The 20,223-nt window shown below is 43.8% G+C and overlaps 1 protein-coding gene across 1 annotated transcript; it reads left to right on the top strand.

The window, feature by feature from the left end:
- Positions 1-5,558: 5,558 nt before the first annotated feature.
- On the top strand, positions 5,559-9,146 carry LOC121749481 (calcium-dependent protein kinase 1-like). Its single transcript, XM_042144053.1, has 8 exons — positions 5,559-5,777; positions 5,965-6,844; positions 7,206-7,349; positions 7,437-7,589; positions 7,982-8,097; positions 8,207-8,374; positions 8,529-8,753; positions 8,854-9,146. The coding sequence occupies exons 2-8, from the start codon at positions 6,055-6,057 to the stop codon at positions 8,980-8,982; spliced, it is 1,725 nt and encodes a 574-aa protein (XP_041999987.1). The 5' UTR covers positions 5,559-5,777; positions 5,965-6,054; the 3' UTR covers positions 8,983-9,146.
- Positions 9,147-20,223: the final 11,077 nt, after the last annotated feature.

Here is a 20,223-nt window from a genome sequence, read left to right as displayed (position 1 = left end):
CCGTGTGTTAGCATGACAGTTCATTTTTGAGCTATCTCATCCACGTAGTACAGTCCATCACGACCAGTGCCACGCCCAATAATCTCCCATGTTCGGATATCCTGCAACAAACAAAAGTGTGGTTGCATTAGTAATGTACAGTTCAATTCTTTTGTGATACGGCTGATCGATAACAGTTTATGAGACATAGACGGGATATAGAGACAGTTTGATAATTGCAGAGTAGGAGATATTTTCACAGTTCCAGCCCCCTCTACAACAGTAAATTCTCCATTAGCAGTCTGAATGAGGGATTTCTGAGGCTTTTGCATTTCTGTAAGATCCGATGCATCATAGGTTATTGTATCGGTGGCCCCACAGTCAAATATGCATTTATCATTTTTCCCTATATCCCCAGACATATGACATGCAATACCAAGTTTTTGTAATGGTTGAAATTGGTTTTTACATAAAATCTGGGTATTTATGGATTTATTTGGAGCTTTAGGGGTCAATTTTAACTGAGCAGAAAAACATGGGCTGGTATGCAATTTTTCTAGGACATGGGGTATATTTTTGGATTTAGGAAGAGTTTTGGGGTCCATAATAAAAGGCCCCCCAAACCCTAAGTTAACTCATGCCCTAGTATCTACCGTTTCCTCCTCCACGCTCAAGTCCTCTGCCCCAATTCTGGATGACGGTTCCTCCGATGAAATTGGCTGCTCCGATTGGATTTTTCGGCTGAGCAGCTCCGCCGGCCCGAGTCTGTGTGACCTCTCGGTTGCCCTCGGTGGTGGCGGGGTGATTTCCCCCTTCGCCTGGTTGTCCTCCCACAGCAGCGGCGGCGCGGTTCCATGGTGTGTGAGCAGCCGGTGGTGCAAATGGTGGCTTGCCGTGTTTTTCCTCCCACCAATCTGGATATCCGACCAATTCGAAGCAAGATTCCTTGGTATGTCTCTTTCTCTTACAATGTGAACAAACCAATTTCGATTTATCTTCTTCGTCGTTCCGTCGCTGGCACGAGAGCCTCCGCCGCCGCTACTGGGTTGATTCAGCCTTCCTCAGACGGCGAGCCCAGCTCCGATGCCGTCTATAGTGATTACAGTTTCTGGATACAGATGCTGATTCCGCGTTTCCTCCCGCTTTACCAGGTTGTAAGCATGGTCAACCGAGAGAAGTTGCTCCATTTTAACGATTTCCTTCTTGGTTGATTCATACTTACTGTCGATTGCAATTAGAAACTGAAAAAGTCTCTGTTCTTGGATGAAATTATCATGAATTTCTATGTCTTCCGGATACTTCATTGGGTTTGGTCATTTTTCATCAATTGACATCCACAAATCTTGTAGAGTGCTCCATGTTTCTTCCAGTAATTGATTTCCCTGTTTCACCATGCTGGCCTTTATTTGTAGGTTGTATATTTGGAGTTGTCTCATCCACTCCCGTATGTGACGGCTGACACATCCCAAATATGTTTTGTTGTCGGCTGCTTTGAAACTCGGCTGACCAGCCGTAGCAGCAGCAGGGGCCGGTGGCGCTGCTGCGCGGCGTGACTTGGTTGTGGTTGTTGGTCGAGCATGTGCTGCAGCGGTGGCTTCTGGTCGAGAACGAGCTGTGGATGTGTGGGGGTACGAAGGCTTGGGAATGTGGGGTGCAGGTGCCGGTTTCAGTTTTGGGGCTGCTCTCGCTGCTGGCCAGTATACGCGCTAGGTGGAAATCGTGACGGCACGGCTGAATCAGCGTGAAGAAAGTCCTAGGGGCCGAAAGAGGGGCGCGTCGTGTGTTTTGACAAGGGAGTGTCCGATGTTCCACGATGCGGCGGGCCATAGAACAGTTCTGGTACCGGCTGTGGCGGTGGTTCCGGCAGCGGAAGAGCGCGAATCTCTCCCACACGACAACCAGATGTTTGGAAGGGCAGATCCCAGCAAGTCCGGCGATGCCTAGATCCGGAATAGAAGTCCACATAGTGTTGTTGTCCATATGCTGCTCTTGACGCCTGCAATTTTGTCACACGTCGATCGATTGCTTCCCAACGTGATTCCAACCTGTCGAACCGAGCCATGATCTTTTCAAACCCTAGCGATGAGGCATCGACCGTCCCCGCAACGTCGCGTTGCTGGTTGCTGCATTCCGGAGTGTCGCGCTGGGGTAACCGCGGATTGCTATCACTGCGGTGGGTTACCATCGAGAAGCGGCGGGTTGTATCGTCGCGAAACTCCTGAGCGTTGCCTCCGGTAAGGAGGCCGGCAGGCGGAGCCACGTCATCTGCGCCGTGTATGGAGAGCTCTGGATGAAAGCACCAGTTGTCAAGGATAGCCTTCCTTAACGTTCGAATCCCACACACAATCAAGAAACAAGATCGTAGTCGTCGAGCGCCCAAGAGGTTTGGGTCGGCGAAGACTTCCGTCGAAGGAGACGGCTGGGCGCAAGTCGTGACTCGCCGGCAGCCTTAGGGAAGGTTTCTTGATGCACAATCAATTGGGCCAAAATATTAATTTCATATATTCACTGACTAATTATTATGGAAGACTCCACACATATTTATAATATCTGTGGATACAAAAAAGATATGCTAAATCCCTATAATATCTAAACAAAACATATATCAATGAAAGCGCCAGTTGTTAAGGAATCTCTTCCTTAATCGTTCAAACTTCCCACACAATCAAGAAACGAAGACCGTAGCCGTCGAGCACCCAAGAGATTTGGGTCGGCGAAGACTTCCGGCAGAGGGTTGTTGAGCGCGAGGGAGGTACTCGTCGGCAGCGGTAAAGACGGTTTCTTGATGCACAATTAATTGAGCCAAAATCGATAATTTCATAGATTGATTGACTAATTATTATGGAAGACTCCACCCATATTATAAATATGCGTGGATAAAAAAAGATATGCTAAATCCCTATAATATCTAAATAAAATAATAATAATAATAATAATAATAATAATAATAATAATAATAATAATAATAATAATAGAATACTCGTATCAGCTTCATCTACTGCTTTTTATGCTTAAAATTTTCAATTATTTTTTTATATATAAATATATATATATATATATATTTTTGGAAGTGAGTATCATTTATTGTGCGATTCAATGCATATAGCAAAGTAACGCCAGCCACCAAAGTTGGAGTAATTTTTTTATAATCAATTTACCTAAACGGAGGTATATAGTTAAACCTATAAAGAAAAGAATCTACAAATCGGCCCAAGTGAAACGACACTATTTTTGTGCATACGAGATGCGTTTCTTTTATTGTTTGTTTATCTATCATCTCTCACTAATATCAGTAGTACTATGATTTATGTTTTATAATATATTAATATATCTAGAAAATAAATTTGTTAAGATCTCCAGGATATAGGACAAATTAATGTATCGCTTCCACGTTCAAATTAATATAGTAATTTCGAATCTTATCAATATTTTTCCAATTCGAGTTATTTCAGCACAAATGTGGAGCAATAAGGGGACACCAGTCCACTGAATTTGAATAATGTAGAGATAAGGCAAACAACAATTCATGAAATAAATTTTCCGGACATAACATTTTTGTAATTGGCTGAATTTGAAGGCCGTTATCCATCGAAAGAATTACATTCGACGAGACCTATTTTAGTAACCACAAAAATTATTCAATCGAGCATTTAGGATATAAATGAACAAAAAAAAAGGTAAGAATCTTATGAAAATTTATCTCTATGTAACTTGTAATTAGGTCATCCACATCCAGGTCTCTTAACCGTCTCTTAGTACTTTTCACCCCATCTCTTAACTAAGAGACCGCACATGCATCCCTCCATCTCTTAACCATCTCATCCATTAACTATTCATTCAATTTCATTTTTTATTTTTATTTCCAACAAATTCAATTAATAAAAACACACTTTATTAAATAAAATAAAATTACAATTTAAAATCCTAAAAAAACACACATAATTAAAATCCTAAAAAAAAAATTAAATACATAATATAAAATACAATTTTATATAAATTATAAAAATATTTCGCCGGCAAATCATCCTCCGAAGGCGGTGGCGGTGCACTCAAGCTACTTGGAGGCGGAATACCAATTTGTACTATCATATACTCAATTCCGGCAAGATGGGCTTGATATTGGGGAGGCGTCATGCGGGAAGTGTCAGCCATCGTGGCGACCAAGTACATGGACATTAGGGTGTTCGAGTCCGCCTGACTTGATTCGCTTCGGCCCCTCCTCCCTCTAGCCACCTTCGCCGCCTTGGTCCATTGCGGCCGACAGCGTGAACGGGAGGGGCCACCTGCATCGGTGGTCGTGCCCTCAACCTCTTGTGAGGCGTTACCTGACCCGCCCTCACTAGACGAGTATTGGCCACTCGTCGTGTGCTTCGTGCTTTTCGAGCTCGAGCCAGTGATGGACTGGACACCGCCAGCCCACCTTTTAACGTCTTTGACCGACTCCCAAACATCGACATATTTGAATTCTTTATTTCTGTCGTCTTTAAAGACTCGCAAAGCCGCTCTCAGAATGTCGGCTCCATTGGCTCCGCTTTGGTAATTCGCCGCTTCATTCTTGTAGATCCCGCAAAATTTTTTGACATCTCTGTCGACACGATCAAAATGACTGCGGAGCATCTTCAAGGTGCGGCGGCGGGCCCCCTTTGGCTTATTCTCGTTGCACGCGTCGATGACCTTTTCCCAAAAACACTTGCGGGTTTGTTGATTTCCGACGATGGGATCGTACGAGACGCTGACCCAAGCGTTGAACAAAGTCATCGTATCCTTGCGGCTGTATGGATGACGGCCTATATCCTCCTCCTCTTCCTCCTCGGCGTCGAATGCGCGACCCCCGGAGCTTCCACCGCCTCTTGCTCCTTCCGGAGTGGGTTCATCCGAAAAATTCTCCCTAATTTGGGATAATCCCTGCGATTGCCCATACCTCGGGGCGGAGGGACGAGAGTATGCATCCACATCAAAATATGGTGTTTGGTACGCCGTCGACGAGCCTTGGGTGCCCGGCGTCGACGAACCGGAATCGGAAGCACCCAAGACATTGTACATGCCCCCAGTCGCCGGACATTTTGACAGAAATTGAAGAGGAAAGAGAGATGATTTGAGAAGAATAGATGTGTGTTTGTGTGTAGAATGAGAATGAAATATGAGTATTTATAGAATAAATACAATTTTTTTTACTGTTCAACGGTAATATTACCGTTTTTTTTTTGTTTTTTTTCTGAAAATTGAATTTATTTTTAAAAAAATATTTATTGCGTCAGCATGACGACGCCCACTCATCGGCCCGCGAGTGGGCGTCATGCCTAGCGCCAGCGCTCGCCACATGGCGCTGGCGCGTGGCGAGCTGGTGCGCCAGCTCTCCCTCCGGGACGGGACAAGGGACGAGACCAGGATGAGATGGAGGATTGCATCGCTATCTTGATGCGGTCTCGAATGTGGATTGCCTTAGACCCCCCGTCTCCAACGGAAAATGGAACAAATGAAGAAAAATACGAACCCAAGAAGTAAAAGACGCAGTTGACATTACGGCAAAAACAGACTGGATGATGGTAATAAAAAACGCGTTTTTGGGAGAGGTGGTCTGGTCGTAATTAGTCTAAAATACAATTCTCATAATCTAATCTTAGTGGAGGACTGGATGAAACATCGGATTCATCAAGGTCCCAACTTTTTCCCTAGTTTGACCCTCTGATTTTGCAGTGAGTTGCTGTTGAAGAAAGAGCCATGCTCACTTTGTAAATCCTTTTTGATGGGCCTCTCTCTTTAGCAGACTTTCGGCTTTTCCTTTGACTTTTTCCGAGGTTTGATGTTCGTATTCGAGATCTGTGACCGTTGAATCGGTTGTTTACTTGCTTTGATAATTGATCTATTGCTTTAGTTATTCAGTGCGTCTTCTTGTTGTTGTTGCTAGCTTAATTTTGATTATGGTAATTTGGCAATTTGGAGTGGAAATAGGAATTCTCTGACAGTCGTACTTTTGATCTTCAGGTAGATCTTGAGTTTCACTTTGGCATATAGCATTTAAAGTTGTAACGGTGAAATTTGAGCAAGTGAATTGGTAGATTTGTAGTTGGAGAGATGGGGAACACTTGTGTTGGACCGGGCATAGTGAAAAATAATTTTATCCAATCCGTTTCCGCCGCTATGTGGCGGACCCCTGCCCCGGGGAGTAATGACCCTTCTGTCAATGGGGGGAGTGTCAAGGGCGAGGCTCAAGTGGAGCCGGAGTCGCCCGTGCCGGTTCAAAGCACGCCACCGGAGCAAGTGACGATGCCAAAGCCAGAGCCGAAGCCGAAGCAGGATGAGAAGGCGAATGCTAATAAACCTATGAAGAGGAATACTAGTGCAGGGCTTAGGACTGACTCTGTTTTACAGAGGAAAACTGGGAATTTGAAGGAGTTTTTCACAATGGGGAAGAAATTAGGGCAGGGGCAGTTTGGGACGACGTTCCTCTGCGTGGAGAAGGCTACGGGGACTCAGTATGCTTGCAAGTCTATTGCTAAGAGGAAGTTGCTGACTGATGAGGATGTCGAGGATGTTAGAAGGGAGATTCAGATAATGCACCATCTGGCTGGGCACCCGAATGTTATATCCATCAAGGGGGCATACGAGGATGTTGTTGCGGTTCATGTTGTCATGGAGTTGTGTGCGGGGGGTGAGCTTTTTGATAGGATAATACAGCGTGGGCATTATTCTGAAAGGAAGGCAGCTGAACTTGCAAGGACGATTGTTGGTGTGGTGGAAGCTTGCCATTCCTTGGGTGTGATGCATCGCGACCTTAAGCCGGAGAATTTCCTTCTTGTTGATCAGAAGGAGGATTCGCTTCTTAAAACAATTGATTTTGGATTATCTATGTTTTTCAAGCCAGGTAGTTTAAGTAATTTATGCAGAATTCTGTCCGAAGCAAATCCATGTTAAGTCTGTGTGTGTGTGTTAATCTTTAGTGATGAGAAGTTAGTATTTGCTCCATGCTTTATGCTACAAGTAAAACCCGGGTCTGTGGAAATTTCTATACATGAATAGGTAAATCTTAAATTTTACTTCTATTTTGTAACATATATATCTATGTTTTTTTTCATGGCATAGTTATTATAAATTTATTTTCTTTGTGGCTTTTTTTACAAGAAACTGTAAGAACTTCAGAAGGAATTTGGGTTCTACCTGTGTAAAATTTAGCTTTGTTACCTTCTGGTTGGTGAACTGAGGAGGTGGAGGTTATATGTTTTCAGGAGAGAAGTTTCACGATGTGGTAGGCAGTCCATATTACGTTGCACCCGAAGTTCTTAGAAAGCATTATGGTCCTGAAGCTGACGTTTGGAGTGCTGGAGTGATCGTTTACATTTTGCTCAGTGGAGTCCCTCCGTTTTGGGCTGGTAGAACCGTCAAAACTCTTCATTAATATTGAACTACGCCTCACTGTTCCTCCAAAGGTTTTAATTTTTCATTTTGCATGATGTCAGAAAATGAGCAAGGTATATTTGAGCAAGTCCTGCATGGCGATCTTGACTTCACATCGGAACCTTGGCCGAGTATCTCTGATGATGCAAAAGATTTGGTTAGGAGAATGCTCATTCGAGATCCCAAACGGCGTTTAACTGCCCATGAAGTCCTCTGTAAGTATTTATCATAGAATTTATGAAGTTTAAATTTTTTTACATGAGGTGCCTGACAGATTCTTGAATTAAGTGCCGTATATATTGCTTTTGATGATATTTGTATTGAAATTTATGGGCTTACCATATAAATGACAGGCATAGAAATGTGATAGCTAGAATGAAACACTTTATGGTAAAATTGAGTTAAACTCATTTTACATAAATAACAAATTTAAGGAAATCTAAGAAGTTCAGATTAGTTCTATTGTCATTCTTATGACAATCTATCAATTTAATCTATTTATTATTCCATAACCATTTGCACCTAGGAATGATATTATATTTTTGATATTTGCCTTGCCCGAGTTTATTTACTGCTCTTCTCATACGATTCTTAAATTTTTTGTCAGGCCACCCTTGGGTACAAGAGGATGGTGTGGCGCCCGACAAGCCTCTCGACTCTGCAGTTCTAAGTCGCTTGAAACAATTTTCTGCCATGAACAGGCTCAAGAAAATGGCTCTTAGAGTAAGTCCCTCGGTTTTCAATCTCTATAATGTGGATCCTTATAATTTATAGGTTAAACTTTTCCTACTGCTTCATCTCTCTTTGACAGAAATTACATATTTTTGTGCAGGTGATTGCAGAGTCCTTGTCTGAAGACGAAATCGCTGGGCTAAAAGAGTTGTTCAAGATGATAGACACAGATAATAGCGGTCAAATAACTTTCGAAGAGCTCAAAGCTGGACTGAACAGAGTTGGTGCCAACCTAAAGGAGTCCGAGATTTACGATCTAATGCAAGCAGTAATTATCTGAATAACCAGATACTTCTTTTCTAGTTATACTACATAGATTTTATTAATTTAAGCTATCATCCTAACAAATGCCCCCGTTGATATTACTTTGATCATTTTGATTTGGGAAGTGGGTTTCTTGAACAGAATTTCTGAATCTACAGGCTGATGTTGACAACAGTGGGACAATCGATTATGGGGAGTTCATAGCAGCAACGTTGCATCTAAACAAGATCGAGAAGCAGGATCACCTATTTGCTGCATTCCAGTATTTTGATAAAGACGGGAGTGGCTACATCACCCACGACGAGCTTCAACAAGCTTGTATAGAGTTTGGTCTAGACGACACCCGCCTTGAAGAAATGATCCAAGAAGTCGATCAAGACAATGTGAGTCCACACTTTTGACTATTCATTTCAGTATCATATATTAAATGTATTCAACTTGGAAGCCGTCATGGTCTGAACTGGTGTTGCGCCTCCTTTTCAGGATGGTCGTATTGATTACAACGAGTTTGTGACGATGATGCAAAAGGGGCATCCGATTGGCGGTGGTATTAAACGAGGCCTTGAGAACAGCTTCAGCCTAAATTTTAGAGAAGCGCTAAAACTTACATAGACACTTTTTTTTCCTTTATTTATTTCATTATCATATCATCTTTTCCCTCTTTGGACGAGACAAATTGGGTTTCTTGGCACATGTAACTTTTTTCAAGGATTTGAACATTTGTATCTATCTTGTACTATACTTTACTTTGCTAAGTGCATGAAGATGATAGGCAAGCTTCAAAGTCTTCTTCTGCAGAAGGGCACTATCATTATGAGATGTTTGGTTGGTGCTTCTACTCGGGCTTTTTTGCCAACATTTTGTCAACGTATCTCTCTCTCTCTCTCTTTATGTATACATTGCATCAAACATACAACACGAGAAATCATCAAACAATTAACAAAAAATTACGTTGCACAACAAAATAATTACTACTTTGATATTTTCTCATGGGATACGGTTGAAGAAATTTAAGGGAAACAGAAAAAAACTAGACAGTCTAAAAAATGAGCGTTTGAACTTTGAATTTTCGAAAACTACTACGGGTTCGTTCGGTACACGGAATTTGAATTGAATTGAATTGAATTGAATTTGAAAGAATTGGATTATAATTCAATTCCAAATCATTTATTCGGTAAATTGATATAATTGATATGAAGTTGAATTCAAAGAAATTATGCAATGTGTGAAGGTGTGTGTTCAGGTATGTGTGTGTGTTTGTTCAGGTGCGTATGTATGTATGCGCGTGTGTGTTTGTGGTTTTTTTGCCGATGTGTATATATGTGTGTGTTTGTGCAAGTGTCTGTATATGTGCAGGTCAGCAGGTGTGTGTTTGTGTGCAGGTGCAGGCGTGTGTGTGTATATGTGTTTAGGTGTACAGGTGTGTGTTTGTGTGTGTATATGAGTTTACGTGCGTGTGTGCAGGCGGCTAGCTCGGGGCGGTCTATAGTGGCGGAGGTGTCCGCCCACGGGGCGGACGACGAATTTGGGGCGGCGGGCGGCGGGCGACGGATAGGCGACGGGGGGGCGAGGACGCGGCTGCTCCCCTGTGCGCCGCGGCTATAGCCGCGCCTCCCATAGCGGCCGGCGATCGGCGTGTCGATTGATTTTTTTTATTTGTCGATTTTTTTTATTTACCTCTATAAATACCACTCACCATCTCTTATTTTTTCACAATTTTCACACAATCCCTACATTCACTATCTACACTTTCACTCTCTAAAAATGCACGGTCGAGACGACGAATCACCTGACTCACAGGAATCGGGTTATGGAAGCAATCCTTCACAGTCGTCGACGGGCTATCCTTCACAACCATCGGGATTTAGCGCCTAAGCTTCTCAGCCGTCGGGCTTTGGCGGGGCTCCGTCCCAGCCTTGGATTTGGAATCAATCTCCCCCGTCGTGGGCATCGAGTCCAAACCTTCCTCCATCTCAGTCGTGGAGGTCTTCTCCAACGCCCCCACCTATACAGCGGAATCTGAGTCGCTCCACATTTGGAGATTACAGACCCAAACTCGACGCACTTAACCAGCCGCGTCCGGAGTCCTCTTTCCAATCCAGTCAATCTCCGTTCACTGACGCAGATCAATACGCACTGGATACTATGATGGGTATGCTCACTTCCGACACACCAGATACGCCTGCAGCACGGGTGGAAACGCCCATTCCGACCCGAGGCTCTGGCGGCAGTCGGGGCGCGGGTGGCGGTAGGGGCGGAGGCGGCAGTCGTGGCGCGGGCAGCGTCGGTGGCGGATCGGGCAGCGGCGGTGGCGGTGGCGGCTGGGGCAGCGGCGGTGGCGGTGGCGGTGGCGGTGGCGGTAGAGACGACTCTGGCTCCAACCGGGGCAAGCCCTACACCAAACATGAGAGAATTGGCATGGGATGCCATCACATCGAACCCCGTGGTGGGCACCGATCAGCCCGAGGGGAGCTTTTGGAGGCGCGTCATGATGGCATACGAGGAGTTAAAACCCGACGGCGCCGAGAAGCACGACCCAGAACAGCTCCGAAAAAAATGGGGTAGGATTTTGCGGGCTACCAAGCGGTTCGCTTCCATATACCAGAACAACATTCTCCACGCTGAGAGTGGCCGAAGCGAAACAGACGTGAAGGCCCTGCCGATTGGCCAATACAACACGGAGGGTTGGCCGAAGTTCACACTGTGGGAGGAGTATCTGGTCCTCACTGATTGTCTGAAATTCAAGTCCATCGTGGCGCAAGAGGTCAACACAGGTCCTGGGCCGAAGCGTACAAGGCACAACCTTGCCGGGGACTACAGCAGCGGAAGCGGCTCGCATGAGTTCGAGCAGCCCGAAGAGCAAGTCGAAGAGCCAGCCACTACTCACACTAGGCGACGACGGCCCCCGGGACGACATGCCTCTATCCGCAGCGCCAGAGGGGCTAGAAGTGCCTCCCGCCTATCGGCGGCCGCGTCCGGATCTCACATCCCCCCGCCCGCCCCATTCCCACCGCACATGGTGCAACCCCACGAGGTCTTGAGAGATACCATAGATGTACAATTGATGCAACAACAACTGCAAGACGTATGCAGCAAATACGCAGCGGAATCTGACCCGTACGTCAGGAACGTCTACAAGAGGCTCATCACTCGGATTGAGAATCGGCTGGGGTTGGTAGATGATGCTCCTGGGGAAACCGCGGCCGGCAGCAGCGAGGGGGGAGGAGGAGAAGGAGAAGAAGAAGACGAGGAAGCCGACTCCGACACCGAGTAGACGGTGGCAGAGTTTTTAGTTGTATTTTAGTTTAATTATTCGTTGTATAATTTTACTCGTTTGCAATACAACGAATATTCGGCCCCAATTACCTCGTTTTCTAATTATTTACATTGCGATAATTTTAATTATACCTGATTGAAACTAAAAACATTTTAAAATGAAAATTGATTATAAAATTTGGGGGCTATTGGAAGTGTCCACCATAGTGGTGGAAACAAAATTTTGGAGCTATGGACAAAAAAACTGGGCTATGGACAAAAACTGGGCTGGGGCTATTGGGGTGTTCACCTTATATAGTGGACACCCTAACGCCCCCGAATTTTATAATCTATTTTTATTTTAAAATGTTTTTAGTTTCAATCAGGTATAATTAAAATTATCGCAATGTAAATAATTAGAAAACGAGGTAATTGGGGCCGAATATTCGTTGTATTACAAAAGGGTAAAATTATACAACGAATAATTAAAATAAAATACAACTAAAAACTCTGCCACCGTCTACTCGGTGTCGGAGTCGGCTTCCTCGTCTTCTTCTTCTTCTTCTTCTTCTTCTTCTTCTTCTTTTTCTCCTCCCTCGCTGTCACCGTGCATTTTACAGAGAGTGAAAGTGTAGATAGTGAATGGAGGGATTTTGTGAAAATGGTGAAAAAATAGGTGGTGGAGAGTGGTATTTATAGAGGTAAGTAATAAATAAAAAATTTAAAATTCGAGGTGACCGCCGGCGCGCCTATAGGCGCGGCGAAAGGACGCCCGACACTTCCTCGCCCTCCCGTCGTCCGCCGCATACCGCCCCAAATTCGTCGTCCGCCCCGAGGGCGGACATCTCCCCCACTATAAACCGCCCCGGGACCGCCTCCGCCGGGGCTATAGGCGCGGCGGTCCCATAGTGGATGCTCTTAGTGTGTGTGTGTTACAGTGCTCGTGTGTGTGAGTGCAATGGCGGATTTAGAAATCAAATATCATGGGGTCGAACCACATTATAAATATTTAAATAATATTTATATTAATTAATTATTATAAAAATATATTTTAATATCAATAATTTATGTGAGTATGGATATTCTTAAAATAACATACTCCCTTCGTGGCACCCTTTGAGTATGGAATTTACGAAAATGATGTTTAGATAATTAAGTGAAGAAAAAATAAAATAGAAGATGAGATAAAACACAGAAGCAAAAAGATAAAGTTAACAAATAATTATGTTATATTTTACCAAAGAAAAAAATGACTTACATTATTTGGGACAGCCAAAAATAAAAAAACAAGTCCCTTATGGTAGATGAAATGAGTATACTTTTTCTGCAACGTTCCAAATTTTTAAAATTTCAAAATAATTTGAATATGAATAATAAGATTGAAATTTAAATTAGAAGAAATTAAGAAATATTTACTTCATGTAAGCATATGTTTATATAATTATATTATAGGTTTATTTAGTGAGAGTTGGGATCAATGTCGAACCAATTTTAAAGACCGAACTAGAGACCAAATCTCATCCACCCATTCATCACATCTAATAGTTATTAATAATTATAGATTCTGATTTTTTTATTGACAAAGGGTAATTTTGGAAGATCAAATATTATGCAGTATACGCATTTCTTCCTATATTCCCAAACCCAACCCACTTCTCTCTCTACAATTAAGGCAGTTGGAGTGTTAGGTGGGGCAGTGGCAGTAGTCAACCACCGCGCGCACCAACGGCGGGGATGACTGACGGTGTTGAGGTGGGGGTCGAGTTTGCAGGGACGACGAAGAGGCAGGCGGTGCTGTGCCTGGCGGCGACCGGCGAATTAAGGCAGCGGCGTTGGCTGGGGAATGGGGATCGAGGTAAACGGGGAGAGAGAGAGAGAACTAGAGAGATTGAGAGGAAGACGATATTGAGACAAAATGGTCACCGGAGGCTGAGGCGTGGCCGGCGGTTGGCGGCGCCGGAAAGGCAGAGGCTGCGAGAGGCTTAGATAGAGGTTTAGAGGTTGCTTTGCTGGAAAATCGGTCGGTTATGAAATTGAGATTACACCGTCGAGGAATTGATGGAGAACAACTCTGACGACATCGACATTGCCTGGTTTAGTGCCGAATGGAGCATAAGCAAGAAGTTCAGCTCGATTGCGCCGGAGAAAAGCACCATCGTGGAGCTGTGCAACCGCATCCATGGCGGAAACTTTGACAGCTGCAATTCAAACCAGGGGAGCAATGAAAACGAGAATTGGACATGTGTTGGAGCAGAGGAAGAGTAATTTTGAGTTTGTGTTGTGCATTTATTAGGTGAATTGCTGAAAACCCGAGTAGTTAAATCACAACAAGTATACCTCATGCATATGAAGGTAGTTATGTACATTCATTCGGAGCTGTCCCCGCTACATTCGATCTTGTCTTTCTTGAATACTTTGTGTTCTGTTGAAAGCTTGCAATGGTTCTCTGCTCTATATTCTCCACCTGCCACAGCTCAATTGATTTTCTGATATAGAGTATCGAGTTATCGTTGGTTTTAATCTTAACTAAGTTTTGGTCGACCGTAAATGTCATCTCATTCTCTCTTGAACACCCATGGTAGCTGTGTTGCACCTAAAATCATTAAATAGAATATTGAAATTGAAGTTGAGTTTGTGGGATTCTCTGTTGGCAATTTGAATCTGTGAGCAACTAAGCACAACCTCCATACTTTTATTTTATTCAGCTTTTACTGTTATTGGCTACAAATTTGGAGAAGAAAAAGTATAAAAATCATCGTTATTTAAATTTATATATTACTTCATTCAACTAGACTATTACTCCATTTAGTTACATTATTACTTCATTCACTTAGATTATTACTACTTCATTATTTAACTATCCATATTACTTCATTTGACTAGACCACTACTTCATTTTATTCTATTTTATTACTTCATTCAAATAGTTTTATCACTTCATTCGACTAGGTTATTACTTTAAGGGATTCTTGAGCATATGAGGAAGAGTGATCACTACTTCATTCATATGTGCATTTACTTCATTCAACAAGTATACCACTTCATCACAATATTATTTTACTTCATTGAACTTCAATTGAGTTATTACTTCAATCCATTACCTTATTAAATGAGGTTATAACTTCATCAACATTGACATACATCATACTAATAAAGATTAAATACTTCATTTTGAAAACACTTCACATAGTTTATTCGCTTTAAATTTTGTAAAAAGGTTAAACAAATTCAAATTCAAAGTGGATGAAGTAATAATCTACTCGAATGAAGTAATAACAATTGGAATGAAACAATAAATCTACTTGATTAAGTAATAAACTATAAATGTAATTTGACAAAAATACCCTCGGTTGAAGTAATTTGGCTGCCTAATGAATGCGAAAATTTTCACTATCTCATCTCATCTCATCTCATCCATTAAAAACTAGATCTAAGGGCCTTAATTTGATCTCTAGTTCGGTCTTTAAGACTAGATTTGTGAATAATGAGACTCTATTTAGTGATATATAAAAAAATATATGTAACATTAATTAAAATTGTTAGATGAGAATATATATTTAATGGACTTCCGAGAATTAATACAATTAAAGAAAGAAAATTTCAAAGGCCATTTTACAATTAAATGGTGTACATAATTCAAGATCTCTAAGCTTTTAAATTTAGCAAATTAAGGGTGCATATTTGTAGGTAAATATTACGAAGAAAAGATAATCATGACAATTCTCTTCTCTCTCCTCACACACATCACCAAACCCATTTTCTTTTTTCTCTCTCTTCGGCCTCTTCTGAATTCTCAACATTTCTTCATTCTCGACATCTGTCGCCTCCGCCTTTGTGCCGCCGCCAGATTCTGAACTTCATCCTGCCTCACTTCCTTTCTCTCTCTCTGCTAGGGATCATCTCACACTGTGTGATGTGGGGGCGGAAACGCGAACGCCGTAGGGTCGGAGGTCGAAGAAAAGAGCTTACCGGCGGCACTCCGGGGCTGGGTGGTGGGGTCGGCCGACCCCACCTGGATCCGCAGGTGTGTGAGTGTGACAGTGTGTGTATATGCTTGTTAATAAATCACTTTTATGCGTGTGTGAGTGTGTATATATGAGAGTGTGTGTGTGTGAGTGTGCTGTGTGTGTGGGTGAGTGTGTATGTGACAGTGTGTGTGTGTGACAGTGTGTGTATGTGAGTGTGTGACAGTGTGTGTGCGCGTGTGTGACAGTGTGTGTATGTGAGTGTGTGACAGTGTGTGTGCGCGTGTGTGTATGTGTGTGACTGTGTGTATGTCATTTTTTAATTATTTAGAATTACAATTTTCTAATTTTGATATAAAATTTAAATTGTGGAATTGAAAGGAATTGTAATTGTAATTCAATTCCAAATTCAGATATTTTGCGGTACCGAACATCGAATTTGGAATTGAAGGTTCCAATTCTAGTTCCAATTCCATAGCCCCAATTCCGTGGTATGAGCCTTCTACATGTTCTCAAGAACAGGGTGAACAAGGTTGGACATGAATCACATGATATATAGTACTGTACTAGTATTAATGACAAAAGTTTATATTTCAATTCAAATATGTTAGAGCATCCGCAACGCGTCTCGCGGCGTCTCGGTCTCGCTTTAGAGAGATGAGACGGCCGCGAGACAGCGTTGCAGTCTTCCGTCCCGGTCCCGTCTCGCCGAGCGTCTCGTCTCGGAGGGACGGCTCGCGCGACAGCTCGCCACGTGGTGCGCGTTGGCGCAAGGCGTGACGCCCACTCGCCGGCCCGCGAGTGGGCGTCGTCACGCTGACGCAATAAATCATTTTTTAAAAAAATCAATTTTAATAATTTTTTTTAAAAAAAAACGGTAATATTACCGTTGAACGGTAAAAATTTTTTCCTTTTTTTTTTTCTTTTTTTACTCTATAAATACTCCTCTTACATCCTCATTATACACATAAACACACATCTATTATTCTCAAATCATATCCATTTCCTCTCCAATTTTCATCACAAAATGTTCGGCGACGGAAACTCTGGCGGCTCCGGCGGCTTTGACATAAACGCGTTTGGCGACTGGGGAGGAATATACAATGTCTTGGGTGGTTCCGGTTCGTCGACCCCGGGCACCCAAGGCTCGTCGACGCCGGCGGCGTACCAACCATCCCATTTTGATATGGATGCATACGCTCGTCCCTCCGCCCCGAGGTATTCGCATGGATTATCTCAAATTAGGGAGGATTATCCGGATGAACCCAATCCGAAGGAGGACGAGGTTGTGGAAGCTCCACGGCTCGCGCATTCGACGCCGTGGAGGAAGATGAGGAGGCGGCCGAGGAGGAGGAGGATATATGCCGTCATCCATACAGCCGGGCGGACACGATGACTCTGTTCAACGCTTGGGTCAGCGTCTCGTACGATCCCATCGTCGGGAATCAACAAACTCGCAAGTGTTTTTGGGAAAAGGTCACCGCCGCCTACAACGAGAACAAGCCGGCTCGGTCCCGCCGCCGCACCATGAAGATGCTTCGCAGTCATTTTGACCGCGTCGACAGAGATGTCAAAAAATTTTGCAGCATCTACAAGAATGAAGCAGCTCAATACCAAAGCGGAGTCAGTGGAGCCGACATTATTAGAGCGGCTTTGCGAGTCTTCTTTGACGACAACGGCAAAAAATTCAAACATGTCGATGTTTGGGAGGCCGTCAAAGACGTTGAAAGGTGGGCCGGCGCTGTCCAGTCCAGCTCGAAGCGCACGAAGCACACGGCGGGTGGCCAATACTTGTCTAGTGAGGGCGGGTTAGGTAGCGCCTCACAAGAAGTTACCTCACAAGAGGTTGAGGGCACGACCACCGATGCAGGGGGCTCCTCCCGTGGGCGCCATCGGCCGCAAGGGACCAAGGCGGCGAAGGCGGCCAGAGAGAGGAGGGGCCGAGGCGAATCAAGCCAGGCGGGCTCGGGCTCGAACACCCTATTGTCCATGTACTTGACCGCCACGATGGCGAACACTTTCCGCATGACGCCTCCACAATATCAAGCCCATGTTGCCGGAATTGAGTATATGGCCAGACAAATTGGTATTCCGCCTCCATGTAGCTTGAGTGCACTGCCATCACCTTCGGGGGATGATTCGCCGGCGGAGTAGTTTTTTTAATTTCTATAAAATTGTATTTTAAATTATGTCTTTTTTTATTTATTTTGCCATAAATTTAATTATGTATTTTTTTAGGATTTTAAGTTGTAATTCTATTTTATTTAATGAAGTGTATTTTTATTAATTGAATTTGTTGGAAATATAAACAAAAAATGAAATTGAATGATTAGTTAAGAGATGAGATGGTTAAGAAAAGAATAAGAGATGAAGGGTTTTAGGTGCTGTCTATTAGTTAAGAGATGAAGTGAAAAGTACTGTGGGGCCCATGAATAGTTAAGAGATGAGACGGTTAAGAGACGGATAAGGCCACCCGCAACGCGTGTCGCCTGGTGGCTTGTATCTCATCCCGCCGAGACGAGACGGCGGCGACACGCGTTGCAGCGCCCCGTCTCGTCCCGGTCTCGCCGAGACGCCTGTCCCACCGAGACACCTCGCGGGCTGTCTCGCCACGCGCTTGCCCGACGTGGAGCGCTCCGACGCCATTTGTGACGCCCACTCGCCGGCCCGCGAGTGAGCTTCGTCACGCTGAAGCAATTAATAATTTTTTAAAAAAAAATCGAATTTAATTAAAAAAATAAAAAATAAAAAATAAAAAACGGTAATATTACCGTTTTCGACCATTTTCCATTTTTTTTACTCTATAAATACTCCTATTTCATCCTCATTTCACAAACAAATACACATCAAATCCTCCAAAATCATCTCCATTTCCTCTCCAATTTTCATCTAACCTCTCAGAAAATGTCCGGCCACGAAAACTCTGGCGGTGGCGGCTCCGGCGGGTTTGACATCAACGCGTTTGGCGACTGGGGGGCATGTACAACGTGTTGGGTGGTTTCGGTTTCGGTTCGTCTACGCCGGGCACCCAGGGCTCGTCGACGCCGGGGGTACCAACCACCCCATTTTGATGTGGATGCATACGCTCGTCCCTCCGCACCGAGGTATTCGCGGGATTATCCCAAATTCGGGAGGATTATCCGGATGAACCCCATTCGGAAGAAGGACGGGGCGGTGGAAGTTACAGGGCATTCGACGCTGTGGAGGAAGAGGATGAGGATATAGGCCGGCATCCGTACAGCCGCAAGGACACGATGGCGGTGTACAACGCCTGGATCAGCGTCCCGTACGATCCCATCGTCAGGAATCAACAATCCAAGAAGTGCTTCTGGGAAAAGGTCACCGAGACCTACAACGAGATCAAGCCAAGAGGGTCTCGCCGCCGCACATTGAAGATACTCCGCGTTCACTTTGACCGACAGGGAGGTCAAAAAATTCTGCAACATCTACAAGAACGAAGCGGCTCATTACCAAAGTGGAGCCACGGGAGCTAACATTCTGAGATCGGCTTTGCGAGTCTACTTCGACGACACCAACAAAGAATTCAGACATGTCGATGTCTGGGAGGCCGTCAAAGATGAGGAAATGTGGGCAGGCCGTGTGCGGTCCAGCTCGGGCTCGACCTCGAAGTGCATGAAGCACACGTCGGGTGGCCAATACTCATCTAGTGGGGGCGGTTCAGGCAGCGCCGCACAAGAGGCTGCCTCGCAGGAGGTTGAGGGCACGACAGACGATACCGAGGGGGTCCTCCCGTGTGCGCCGTCGTCAACAAGGGACCAAGGTGGCTAGAGGGAGGAGGGGCCGAGGCCAATCAAGCCAGGCGGGCTCGGGCTTGAACACCCTATTGTCCATGTACTTGACCGCCACGATGGCGGACACTTCCCGCATGACGCCTCCACAATACCAAGCCCATCTTGCCGGAATTGAGTATATGGCAAGACAAATTGGTATTCCACCTCCAGGTAGCTTGAGTGCACCGCCACCGCCTTCGGGAGATGATTCGCCGGCGGAGTAGTTTTTTTAATTTCTATAAAATTGTATTTTAAATTATGTTTTTTTATTTTGCCACGAATTTAATTATATATATTTTTTAGGATTTTAAGTTGTATTTTTATTTTATTTAATGAAGTGTGTTTTTTATTAATTGAATTTGTTGAAAAAAAAATAAAAAATGAAATCGAATGAATAGTAAGTTAAGAGATGGTTAAGTGACGGATAAGAGATGGAGGGTTGTAGGTTCCGTCTCTTAGTTAAGAGATGGGATGAAAAGTACAGTGAGACCCATGAATAGTTAATGGATGAGACGGTTAAGAGACGAATAAAAGATAGCGTTGCGGATGACATAAGAGACAGCGTTGCGGATGACCCTACTGTTTTTATAAATTATGCAAGTACTATATTTACGTTTAGTACACAAATATTGATTTACAACTTTAATTAAATTTGAGATCAAAACTACTATAACTTTATGTCACCGTAATCTATAGTTTGTGGATTTATGTACTTGATAAGTGTGCTTGCATGTTCATTGGTTGTATACATCAAATAATTGAAAAATAATAATTTAATAAAAATATGCTTCGTGTTCAATACCGTGTCCATAAGAATGAGTAGTATTTTATACTTGTACACA

The sequence above is a fragment of the Salvia splendens genome, chromosome 1 (genome assembly GCF_004379255.2).
Source record: "Salvia splendens isolate huo1 chromosome 1, SspV2, whole genome shotgun sequence".
Lineage (NCBI taxonomy): Eukaryota > Viridiplantae > Streptophyta > Magnoliopsida > Lamiales > Lamiaceae > Salvia > Salvia splendens.
Note: the sequence above shows the minus strand (reverse complement) of the source record. Positions and strands in the feature narration are given on the sequence as shown.